Source organism: Nomia melanderi, chromosome 13 (assembly GCF_051020985.1).
Source record: "Nomia melanderi isolate GNS246 chromosome 13, iyNomMela1, whole genome shotgun sequence".
Lineage (NCBI taxonomy): Eukaryota > Metazoa > Arthropoda > Insecta > Hymenoptera > Halictidae > Nomia > Nomia melanderi.
The window spans coordinates 2,428,919-2,442,144 of NC_135011.1; the positions used below are offsets into that span (position 1 = coordinate 2,428,919).

A 13,226-nucleotide genomic window follows, 5' to 3' on the forward strand; every position below is an offset into this window, starting at 1 on the left:
TTTTATTATCATTATTTCATGCGGACGGCGATGCAGGCGCGAGTGGACGGATAATACAATGGGAACAAAACGTTGTCAGCTAGAAATGCGTAATTGCTTTACATACAATGAGCTAGAAACGAGGTATAGCGTGCTCGTCACGCCTGCCGGGTAAACTCGACCATGTCGAACATCTGGCTGTCGAGTATAGTCGACAATAGTACGCAAAGGGTCACAATTCATCCCTTCTGGCTATCAGGTTTAGATTAGTAGTATTCTCGTCTCTCTTCGTGTACAGTCATTTATACTTCATTCACAGGAACGCGAATTTACATCAGTCCTATCGTCGTTCTCAAAATGCTATTCGAAAAATACCATCGAACCTGAATTAACCCTTTGCACTCCAAAGGTGCATCTTAGTCACCACTCGACTGGTGCATCAAAATTGTAAAATTTCGTATTAAGTCCTGAGTAATCTGTCGATACGTGAAACGTGGAAATAGAATACCATTGTTCTTATTTTGTGAATAGACTCCTCGTTAAGTTAGTTTAAAGAAATATCATCTATATCTCATAAATTGAATATTTCTGGTGACAAATGTTTGGAGTGCAAAGGGTTAATATCTAAATTGAAAACAGCATTTACACTTCTCAAACTCGAAAATACCCTAAAAACCAGTGCATAAATCGAAAGTACTAAATAAATCCATGAAACAGCTAGAAAAATACAATAGTAATTCTTTCAAAAGAAACACAGAGAACAAGATTAACCCTTTGCACTCGAGAGGTGACTCACTCACCACCTGATTTCACACTGTAAAACTATAAAACTTGATATTTAATATTATACCTTACATAACGCATCAATTTAAGAAATACTGAAATAAAATAGCTTTCTTCAATGTACGTTATTTCTCCGCGAGTTAGTTTTACAAAATATCGTTTCTATCTCATCAGAAAATGTTAAAATATTTCTAGTGAAAAACTTCCGAGTGCAAAGGTTAACAGGCGTTCAAATGAATTGTTTCATTGAACAGAGATCGAACTATATTCTCCATGGAACCGTCTGATTACAGGAGACAGTTTGACGAAACAAGAGAATAATCATACGTTGGGACAGGTTTCACAGTGTCGTAATAAAGATTGTCCGAATACGAGTTCCACGTTAAATTTCACGCGGCGAGCACACCGAAAAGGCTCGCGTAACCTGTTTCGTAATTGATTAGTCAAATGCAGTCGGAGATCGGGCCGGATCGAATGTCCCCATTAACCAAGGATGAAGCGAACACCTAGGCAACGATCTATCCGACCCAGAAATCTCAATCGCTCGTTCGCTCTGATCCCTCGGAATGAAAGGACCGCTTTGAAACGGCCGTCCATCAAACCGATCCCCCTTTCTCCGGGAGCCGGCTGAAAAATTTCGCGGCGAGCTTTCATCGCGAGCGTAACGGGTACGCGGTGCACGGCTGACGCCGAAGAAGGGCAAGGCCGACGGAACTGAAACAGCAAAGCGGAAAGAGGCGGAGCGAGGGAGGCGGAGAACCGTGAGATCGAAACGCGGACGAGGAGAGGCTGATCGAGGAAGAACGAGAGAGTCGGCGGGGTTGATCAAGAGAAAAGACACCGAGGGAGAGGAGAACGGAGAGATTGACCTAGAGCTAAAGGTCAAGGGAAAGGGAGACAGTAATTTGGCAGAAGCGCGCGGTAGATTAAGAGAAACGGACGAGCAGAACGAGAGTTGAAAGTAGAAAGGAGCGAGACAAAATAGAGATGAAGATGCATTAAGGATGAAGATAGATGGCAGATTGAGGAATAGATGTATCCACAGGAAAACAAGAAAGGGCGAATGATAGACGAAGGCAGGGATAAATGATAGAACGCGTCTATCTGTTCCGCGTTCTCTTAATTCAGCGTATCAATAGGCAGAGATAAGAGGAGACAGATTAAAGGGAGGGGCCAGAGTCAGGCGCGAAACGGATAAATAAGGAGCGAAGCGGACAAAGACAAAGCATGATTAAGGGAAACGCGGGGGATACAAATAGACGAAGACAATGAGAGATATTTCGAAGGGAGCGGGGCGACAGAGACAAAGGGAGGCTGATCAAGGAGCACAGAGAGAGATAGGGATCGGAGGAGCAGATTAAGAAACGGAAACAGACAGCCGGGGGGATAGAAAAATAGATTAGAACGAGGGAACGGGCAGGCTGACGGAGACAAAGAAGGATCGATCAAGTGCTCGCGAAGAGAGCGGAACCGCGGGGAAGGAGCAAAAACGTATTCACTGGACGGAAGCGAGAAGCACATGCCCAAAGAGACCAATCGAGGCGAAACCGATGGGAACCACCGGCGAGACGAACGAACCCGAAAGATCTGCCCGCGAAGAAGCAGCCCCGAAAAACCGAGGCGAACAAGCGGAACGCTCGGGATGAAGAGGAACTGCGACAGGCCGGAGGACGGAGTGTCGGCGGGTGGCTGAGAGGACATGGTCGAGAGGCGCGCAAGCGAGCGTAGGTTTTTTCGCGGTCGGACCGATCGGTCGATGGTCCAAAGTCGACTGTCGGGCCGCGGCGGTCGGGTGCTGGCGGCGTCGCGACGCTTGCGCGGCTCGCGCCGCGACTCCGTCAGACGGCGCCCCGACGCTGGTACCGTCGGACAGAGGACCGGTCGGTCGGTCGGTCGGTCGGTCGGGCCAGCAGTCAGCCTCCGTTGAGTCAGCAGCTTGCCATCTCCCTCTCCCTCTCTCTTCCAACCCTGCCCGCCCTCTTTCACTCTTCCTGCCCGTCGTCCCTCTCGCGCGCGTACGCTCCTCGGGCGCCGTGGAGAGTTGCGCGAGCGCGCTCTCCGGCCGTACGCACACCCGTCCGCGAGCGCGAGCCCACATTCGCACGCGCGCGTCAAGAGACCCGCTCGGCTCTCGCATCGAAACTCGGTGGTAGTCGGTGCTCGGAATCACGGGGGCTCGTCGGTTTTCGCGCGCCTCGTCGTCGGTGTGGACCGGAGCGGAGCCGCGGACGGACACGCGCGCGCACATGCACACCCAGTCCTCTCTCCGTCACTCCTGCTCCCCGTCGCGCGCCCTCCCGACATCCTGCGAGAGAGCCCCGAGTCTCTATCCGGACGCGGACCGACGCGAGAGGGAGTCCGAGTTCCTCCTGGCTCTCGTCCCTCGCGGCCGCAGTGCGTTCCCAAACATCCACGAGAGAGCCTCGAACGTGTTCCGCACGCACGCACGCCGCGCACGCACACCCGATTCCGGCCTCTCTTTCTTTCTCTCTCTCTCTCTCTTTCTCTTTCTCTCTGTCTGTCTCCCTCTCGCTGTCTCTCTCTCTCTCTCTCTCTCTCTCTGTCTGTTTGTTTCTCTTTCTCTCTCCCCGGAGCCGCGACCGCCACGAGGATCACAAGGACTCCGACCGATCGCATCCTGTGCGACGGACACTCCTCGATCCGATCGGAGCCAGGCGGCGTAGCGCGGTGAAGAAGCTCGGCCGGCAGTCGCGACAGTGAACGATCTGGAAGGATCCTCGGGACGCTCTCGATCCCCGTGCGATCCCGGAGGAAGCGTCTCGTTCTGCGTGTTTCCCGCGCGTGTGCCGCGAGGACATCGTCGTGCGTGCCAGAGGAGGATCCTCGTGCGGCCCAGCGAGACCCGCGCCGAGTGTCGCCGGAGTGGCACGGTTCCGTGGGATCGACGGTCGCCGGTGCTCGATGGAGAGGTACCCGCGGGCCCTGTGAATATTCCCCGGTGGTTGTGACCGTGGTGCTCGACAGATAGGGAACGGGATCGCGGGGTAGTGCCAGTTCGATGGGAAATGTGTCGGCGGAAGAGGTGTCGAGGATCGTCGGCCGGACGGAGGAGCTAGCAGCGTGACTGTCGCCGATCGAACGTCTCCGAGGAGAGGACGTCGGGAAAGCGTTTCGCGAGACCCGTCCGCCGATCAGCTGACTGCGCGAAGCGGTCGCGAGGACTGTCGAGGAGCGGCCGCAGGAGAGCCGTGTGCGCGTCGTCCTGTTGATCCGGAGCAGCGTCGAAGTGACGGGACACGGAGCGGAGGTTCAGGGGCGTGTATCCGTCGAGCGTGTAAATAGGTGTACATAAGGCCGCGAGATCCTCTCTCCGCTTCACATCATCTTTTCCACGTCTTCGCGACTCCCCGTCCCATCTCGCCTCTCCTGCACCATCGTAACCGAGAGTAGTGTCAACGAGGGAGGCCGCGCGATCCGATACGGGACGAGGCTGGAGACCGAGGCCCCGCGCGAGTGACAACCGAGATCCCCGCGAGACCGGGGCCGTGTATAAAAACCGTGTACAAAGATCCAAGTTTTAGTCGAGTTCGGGAGCTTTCTGTTTTTCCTTCACGCCGCGAGTGTCTTCCTCGTGCGTCGCGCTGAGAACACGAGTTCCTCTCGTGCGTCGTTCCCGTTCGATCGAACGCGAAACGCGGGAAGGGTGGACGGATAGATCGAGGAACGAGAGACGGGGAATGGAGTAGCAGACGGTGAAGGTGGGGGATAGCGAAAGAGAGGAAAAGAAAGAGCGTCGTCGGCGTACCGAGAGAATACTATTCGCAGGAAGCAAGTCGGAGCAGTACGGGTATATCCAGCGCTTAGCCTTTTTAGCAGCGGCGCGCGGTAATTAAGTAGCTCCGCGGCCGAGTACGTTCCGAGCGTGTTCGCGACGTCGTGCCGCGTGTAGAAAATATATACACATACACACTCACAGACAGAGACACGGTACATAGACACACACGCATTGTACGCGATCATACGCGACGCACACCGAGAACACGTATACACAAACGTATTAACGTAAAACAGGGGTTGGAGGAGGGGAGGAAGTCGGTCGACGGAGGAGAGAAGGGGATGCGTGACGCGTTCCCGTCGCGAGGACTCGCCGTGACGAGAGGTTAATCAGGCCGTTCGCGTTGCCAACGATCGTGTCCCGCGAGATTCGACGAGCGAGGATCCCACGTAACCGATCCTCCCCCGAGATCGCCGGGGTACGGCTAGGTGTCCGAGTCGGCGGGTTTAATCTAAGGGTAAGGTGAAAAAAGTGGGACCAATTTTTCACGCTAGTTCGCGCAATCTCTTCCATCTTTAGCCGCTTCCCCAGCCCTCCCTCTCCGGCCAGCCATCGCTTTTATCTTCTTAATCCAGCCGCCCGGCACCGGACTATCCATAAATCTCCCACCGGCTCGCGCTCTTCCCGTATTAACTTCGTCGTACCGAGTCGCAGCCGGGGGTGTAACGCGAGTCGCGTCCGATAAATCAACGCTCGCGCGACCGGACCGCGGCCGTGCAATCGTATACGTCCGGATCCCGAGAGTCGAAACCGAGATCCTTTCGGATCCAACGTCGTCCTAACCGGGTGACTCGAGCGACCGGACCGTAACTGACAGTGAATCGACAGTGGGATAGAAGAATCCTCTACCTCCCCGTGTCCATCGCCGTGTTCCAAGCACTGTGACCAACGGGCGAGCAGCGGGGATCCGGAAGGTAATAGTCGGTTCCCACGAGGATGCGATCATCCTGAAACGGGCATGACGCCCCTGGCCTCGAGATGCGACGAGACCACCACCATCCTGCTGTTGCTGCTGCTCGAGCTGGCGCCCGGTGCACGGTGTTACACGCGCGCTGCTGCCGCCGCGGCCGCCTCGACTTCGTCGAGATAGCATCAACAGTGGACGGCGAGGGTGCGAGTGATGCCGCTCCTCGGCAGCATTATGACCATCGACGACGCCGGTAGTCAGACGACAGCGGCGTCCAGCACCGTCTACGAGGAGAACATGACGTGGCACCGTATCGCCGACGGCTCGACGTCTTCCTTGAACGAGGCACACACCGGCGACGACCACCGGGAGGTACACCACCACCACCACCAGCACTATCAGCTACGTCGGCTGTTGCGTCTAGCCGCCGCGGGCATCGGCGAACGCGGTACCGACGCCGATCAAGGACCAATCGAACCAACGGACGCGTCCGAGGTGAACAACACCGGGGACGCCGGCACCGTGCACTTGGAGCCCGGAGCTAACATCGGCTGTGACTGCGCCAGGCTAGCTCGGTTAGGGGACAGGGACCTGGACGCTTCCAGCCTGCCGCCGTTTCTAACTGCCAACGACACCGACCAGGTGGACGTCACCGGCGGCGGCGAGGGGAGCACCGTCAGCCTGGACTCCACCACCGGATACGGTGTCAGCACCACCGACGGGGAGGACGCGCAAGGACTACGCGAGCTGGAACTGCTGTTCGGCCTGGGCGGCATCATGGAGGACCTCGGAGCGCCGTACAACGACTCGTTCAATCAGAGCGCGCCGTTCCCGTGGAACAGCAGCGACCATTACAATGACACCTACATCGTCTTCGGCGAGAGCATGTACCCGTCGGGGTACACCCTGCCGCACATCGTCCTGGCGTCCGTCGTCGCGACGCTGCTGATGATCGTGATCGTCGTGGGCAACATGCTGGTGATCATCGCGATCGCCACCGAGAAGGCGCTCAAGAACATACAGAACTGGTTCATCGCTAGCCTCGCTGTTGCCGATTTCTTCCTTGGCCTGGTGATCATGCCCTTCTCGCTGGCCAACGAGATCATGGGCTATTGGATCTTCGGGTACTGGTGGTGCGACATTTACTCCGCCATGGACGTGTTACTGTGCACCGCGAGCATCATGAACCTCTGCCTCATCAGCCTCGACAGGTTCTGGAGCATCACGCAAGCGGTCAAGTACTTGAAGAAGAGGACCCCTGCCAGGGCAGCGTTGATGATCGCTCTGGTTTGGCTCCTGTCCGCGCTCGTATGCATACCGCCGCTGCTCGGATGGAAGAGACCCACGCCAGAGGAAGAGTATCCCAAGTGCAAGGTGAGTCGTCCGCCTTTGTCGATTAGGGGTTAAGGTTCACGCTAGAGCCGCTGGTTCGCGCGGATCGATTCCTCGGTTTTTCGAATTCATCGAGACGTCATTCTGTGACGTGTTGTTAGGACGTTGATTTTGTTGCGAAGTGGATTAATCACGACGTGACTTTGAGTCATTTGAACTTTTCACTTAAATTCTTTGATTATCTCGTCTTGCATTCCCAAAAGTGTTTTTAGGCATTTAAAATTTGAGCCCTATAAACAAAGACAATTTAATCTCTTTTATTTTCATTAGTGACAGAGTCACATCGTCATACGGTTCGTTAAAAACACGTGGTTAGAGTCAAGCCAGTCGGAATTCCAATGGCTGCAGTTTTAGAGGTTCAATAGAAGATTTCGTCGTTCCGACTGCTCCGTGGTTCTAGCGTCGAGCGACGATCCGGTGATCGCACTCTCGAACGCTGGGAAGATTGAACTTTCATCGGATGAGGGCGTGTGTACGCTGGGGGTGGATGCGTAATGGCTTTACCGAGGACGGCGACACGCGAAGACACGTGTACCCGGCGACGTGCTCGGACGGTTAATGTTTAAAACACAATTTACCCGGCCTCCATGGAACCGCCGGCCCGGCCCAATCCCGGAGTTAATTATTTCCGTGGAGCCGGTTGCGTCATCGGATCCGGTGTTGCCGGTGACAGGTCGCTTCGCGGTTTTGTTTCACGGAGATGAAACACCGGCTCATGGGGAAGAAAGGGTTGGAGCCGGGTCGTGGGATTATGGGAGTGTCCGCGAGTGCTTTGACACTTGTTGGATCATAGGATTTCGCTAGTTTCATGGGGTACAGGATATAAATATGTGATTAAAAATTCTTTGTGCGCTGAGACCTCTTTGGCGATTGTATATTTAAAGCAACGTATGTACGTTAATACTTGAATGATATTAGAGGCTACCTCATGCAAATTTTCATTTAATATTCTTGTGTACAAGCGTACCGCTAACTTTTTTAGTATTTATGTTGTGTGCTAGTGGCGCTAGCTATTTCTCTCGAATGGGTGGCTATAAAGTTCGCTGCAGATTTTCTGGGTTAATATAAGCATCGTTAAAATCTGCTTTGTAATGCATAGTCATCGCTGGATGAAGTCTCCGAGGGTTCTTAATAATAGAGTGATGGTTTTTCGTGATGAGTATTCTGTAAACTGTTAGTAATCGTGTTTTTTAGTTGTTTCTAAATTTGATCAGTATATATTGAAATGAAACGAAAATCTGCGTGTTTGAGCTACGAATAGAGTGCTGTATTATTGGTTGTTTAAGGATTGATGGAAGGATCGAAAAAGTGAATGACAGATCCATGGGTTTTTATCTCGAGAAAGGATCAATTGAGTCCCGAGTTACACGGAAAGAGTGAATCTACTGATTGATCGTTCGAGTGGATGGATTGTCAGGGTCGGACATAGTCGAGTTCGAATCTAAATTCATCGAATCGAGTCGGGTTTCTTCTCCGGTCACGAAAGGTTAGGGGATACGGTTGCCGTGGCACTTGGACCTTAGATCCATTTTGAGTAATTTCTTCGCTGAGTGCACGTATTATCTGGGACGATCTGAGAGTTTGAAGCATTCGATTAACCGGCTGACGTTGATTCCATTTTCTAATCGATAAAGGCCACTCGTTTTCTGTACCGTCGACGTTACACTCGATTCCTTGCCTTCCTAATGCTGCAGGATTATATAGGATGATCCTGGCACTTCGGCGAAACTACAGTTTCGTTGCAGGGAACATTGGAAATGATTGAACAATAGAATTTTCTAATATATTCACCATCTCGTATTGAATAAATCCAATAGTCCCAAATCACGAATATTCTAGATACGACTAGATTAGATATTACTAGAAACTACCATTCTGCAAAACAGTGCAAAAATAACAAACAATATTCTACATACTTCCAGAAGAACTAAACCTAATTGCTATCAATAACTCTCAGCTAATCAATTCCAACAAATCACTGACACTGCAAAACAGTGCAAAAGTAACAAACAATACTCCACATTCTACCAGAAGAACTAAACCTAATTGCTATCAACAACTCCCAACTAATCAATCCCATCAGATCACCTCCTCACCCCACAGATCACAAAATCAGATGCTCACCTGAAATAAGATAAAATCACCCTGGTTACTTCCCAGCCACCCGGTACAAGCAATTTCAAGTCACAGTATTTCCACAGTATATCCTGTGGCGGACACGCGAGAAGGGTAGGGAACAGGATGCGGCGGCGGGAGGAGCGGCGGGGAGCGCCGGACGGTTGCCTTTTATGCAGCGTTGAAACCCACCCTTATCCCCAACCCCTCGGAACCAGCTTACGTTGCCCACTACAAAACGCCGTCCAAGATTGGATTTCTATGCCCGACAGTTCGATGCACGTAGCTGACTCGCGCAACTTCACGGCGTTTCCGTTTTCCTTCCACTCACGGCTCCGCTCCGTTTCTCCCCCTTTTCTTTCGTTTCTCTTCTTCCCCGGTTCTTTCCCGTCCGTCCCTCTATTTTTTTCTCCGCGCGGAACACCACCGGTGCGCGCCGGTGTCCGGCGTCTCCGACTCGCCCCGTCGATTCCAGCCGTGAAACGGCGCGACAGCGTTTCCGCCCCGATTGGGAGCGACTCCTTCGAAAAAATGGAACTCGCCCCGCGGGACGGGGAAGTTTATCGTTTCCCGTCGGTCTCGTTTGTTGCCGGGTAATTGAAGGATGCACTGTCGTTCTTCCGATTCTTCGGGATTATTCGATCGTTCTTGAATACACGAGGAATCGAGCCGCTCATTGTTCCGCGATATCTTTGACACTGGACGAAGGAAATTAACCCTTTATGGTCCAGAGACGAGTTACCGTTCGGCTCGACGTAGGGAAATCGTGATGTTCGATATTTGATGGAGTTCGTGTAATTGTGAATGGAATGTTTAGAACAATTCTATCCTTTCGTGTGTTATGTATGACTCTGACATCTTAATTTTATCGTGTGCAGAGCGAGAGGTTTTTCCAACAAAATTCCACAGTCAACTGTTTAAACAGCCAAATCCAAGGTATCCGAGCCCAAGGCTAATCAGAAACCTAAATCGCTCGCGTTCTCCGCGCGAACGAAACCAGCGCAGTAGGTCCGCGGTATCTCCGGCCGGTTAATTCACACTCGAAGAATTATCCTCGATCGGTGACGTGTGACAAGTTGATGGAAACTTGTTGCGGCGTTCGTCCAAAGGGATCGTCGTCCCGGCCGGCTTTATCGAGTCCGGGGCCAGGTTTTACTGTCGTGACTGTAATCGACCGGTTATTACGTACACGCGACTACGTTTCGCGGCGCGTGACGGCCGCCGGGAGCGCGCGCGAATTTCCTGTCGCGTCAATCTCGCCGGACTACCGCGCGGAGGACGAAGCGGTGTCGCGCCGCCGCGGGACAAGCTTATCGGGTTCAACCCTTTGTGCTCGGTAATATTCGATGTTATACGTCACGTGATCAAAGTTTCGAATGTGAACCCTGCGTTCTGCGATGCTCACCTCCGACGCGAATTTAACACTTTGATCACCGATGATCGGAGCTTTCGAGTTACGAGAAAATAATTGTCACTTGGAAGATAATTGATTTCGAGGAGAAATTTTCTGTAATGTTAATGACTGGATAATAGGGTAATATAAGAATTCTCGTATCAAAGAATTTATCATTCTTGCTTTGTGTCTTTGCTGTAGAATGAATAAGTGATGCATAGAATACTGATGTTTTATGCTAGAATTCAGAGATTTGGCTCGAAACAGTTTTCTTCATTAATCAGAGACTGAAAAGTCAAGATTCTTAATAATTGCTTCACTATCAAACCAAAATTCATCGAGACATTGCCAAATTTCTGAATTCCTTTCCATCACAAGTGGTTAAACGAAACATATATAATTAACACTTTTCCACGCGACACTATCACAGAAACTGGAACATTCATTTTCTCGACGTATGGAACAAACTAAATTTTCCTGGATACATAAGATATAAGAAAGACAATGAAGCAATTATTAAGAATCTTTCTTCACTCTCTGGTTAATAAAGAAAACTGTTTCTGCCAAATATCTGAATTCTATCCAGCGCAAGTTAACACGTCCCAGCCTAGTCTATAACAAGTCAAGCTTCGAGAAACATTCCTACAGTATCCCTAAATGGACTCAATATCATCACAGAATCACTCTCCCCCGAATCGCCGAAGAATCCTCCTGATCGCAATCGCGCGGCAGTTGGAAACAGAAAGAAGTTTCCCATTGTTGTGATTCACGTCGGGACGAACACGGTTCAATGGATCCCTCGTAACACTAATTCCTCCGCTCATAATAGTCTCTCTTTCGGGCCGAGATTCCATCAGTAATAACGTCGCTAAACGAACCGTTACTCCCAGGCATCGTACACAATTACGCCGCCATTTGCATCGCACGAAATTCGCGTCTGGCCGGGCCGAGATCCGCGGCGGGTCCCCGCAGCCGGAGGAAAGCAGCGCCGGAAATGAATCTTCCTTAACATTCGCCCCTACTTTTCTCAACCGTAATTCACCGTCTAGCTGCGACGGCCGCCGCTATTACGGCCCTGACAATCTCGTAGCCGCAGCGGACTGCGACTTCCTTTTTCTCTCTCCTTTCTCCGCCTTATCCTCCGTTCTTTACCTTTCCTCTCTTTCCCCGGGATTTTTCCGAGCGGTGACGAATGGAGAGCGACAAATACTCGAGGATAGAAACGCGGAGGACAGGCTGCTCGGCTGCTACGGGAGCTGCCGCTTCAATCTTTTAACGCGATTAGCCTACCGCTGTTCGAGAGAACAGAGGAAAAAGGGAAGACCCCGCAGCATCGCTGGCTGGCGAATTCCACCCTCGCGACCCCGTGAGCCCCGTAATCTCGTTCCGCCGTTTGCCGTTTCGTCGGTGACTTTTAAAAGAGCCACCGTTTAACCCTAATTTCGTTGCTCGATACGAGCGGAAGACTTTCTCTGGGATCGTTCAAGTTTCGTTGTTAACCCTTCGCACTCGAGAGGTGACCCTCGGTCACCAATTCATTGAGAAATTACAATTTCTTCGAGTTACAAGTGTATCACTAAAATCTCAATTTGCTGACATGTCAATTTAGGTATTGCTAAATCAGCTATCGCAGTAACTTCTGGGACTAGTATATGTACGTTTCCAATAATTGGGAAAGAAAAGAATCTAAATTTCTAACTTCTAAGATCGAAATGAATTAAAGTGTAGAATAAATCTCCTTAACCACCCTTTGCACTCGAGGGATGACTCAGTCACCATTTCATTCGATATAAAAAATTACAAAATGTTACGTATCATATTAATTTTCGTACAATGCATCAACATACGAAATACTTCTATAAAACAGCTCTGTTTCCTAATTTACGTATGTTTTCTCATTAGTTCGTTTCGAATAATGTCATCTACTCATAGGAAAGTGTCGAACGTTTACTGAAAGATCTTCGTAAATTATAATTAAAAGCTTCCGAACAAACGATATCCGAAAATCTCGTTCCAACATCCACAACAGATTAACCAACAGCAAAACAAATATCTTAATTATTCCAACGAACAATCAGCATTACAAACAGACATTTTTCGTGCATCGAACGCCAGGCTGCGCGTCAATCTCTATCAGACCGAGCCTCCATCGATCACGGTTTAATTATACGCTTCTATTTCCGCCTTCCGGTTCGCTGGCGAAAGAAACCAGTCCGCGGGCTCCTCTCCGCGACAGAGGCCGCTATAAATTCAGCAAATGTTTCAGAAGTCGGCTCCCTTTGCGATAAAGAATCCCTTAATTACAGACTAATGAACGGTGTAACAAGCGCCGGGGTCTGAACAGGGGGAAAGGGGGGAGGGGGCGGCGAGCTTTCGACTTTATTTCCGCTGGAAAGGCCGATAGTTAAAGGACCTGACGGCCACCGGCTCGCGAACGGGGGGAGGGACGGGCCGCTTTTATGTTCGAAACACTTTAATCGAGCACGAGCTCTCCCGGTGTCCCTTTTAAGTGTCCGCTGAAATCCCTTCTCGCCGGGTCTCCGCGGAATATTTCACGGCGAGCGATCCTTTGTCCACGGATCCGACGGACGATCCGGGTAAATAGCCCGGGAAACGTAAATCGTTCGCTCCAGCGGCCTCCTACCGTCTCGCCGTTCAAAGACTCAACCAGGAATCTGGTGAGTTTATTGAACGATGGTCTTAAGTTTGCGTCCACTTAGCTTTCTTATTCGGCGTTCGGGGACACGCTTTCATCTTTGGCCGCGGCGTCTTTGCGGGGAGTTTCAGGTATTTCGAGAATCTTTTTCACTCGGATTCGAGTAGGTTGTGTAGTATTAACGAGGGATGATTTAGCAGTCGTT

General features: G+C 51.2%; 1 protein-coding gene across 1 annotated transcript in view; it reads left to right on the forward strand.

Moving 5' to 3' along the window:
• Nucleotides 1–2,898: 2,898 nt before the first annotated feature.
• Nucleotides 2,899–13,226, forward strand: part of Octalpha2R (alpha2-adrenergic-like octopamine receptor) — a 227,373-nt gene continuing 217,045 nt past the window's right edge. Inside the window, exon 1 of the mRNA XM_076373109.1 lies at nucleotides 2,899–6,839. Coding sequence (XP_076229224.1) covers nucleotides 5,679–6,839 — 1,161 coding nt within the window. The 5' untranslated portion in view covers nucleotides 2,899–5,678. The remainder of the gene's footprint in view (nucleotides 6,840–13,226) is intronic.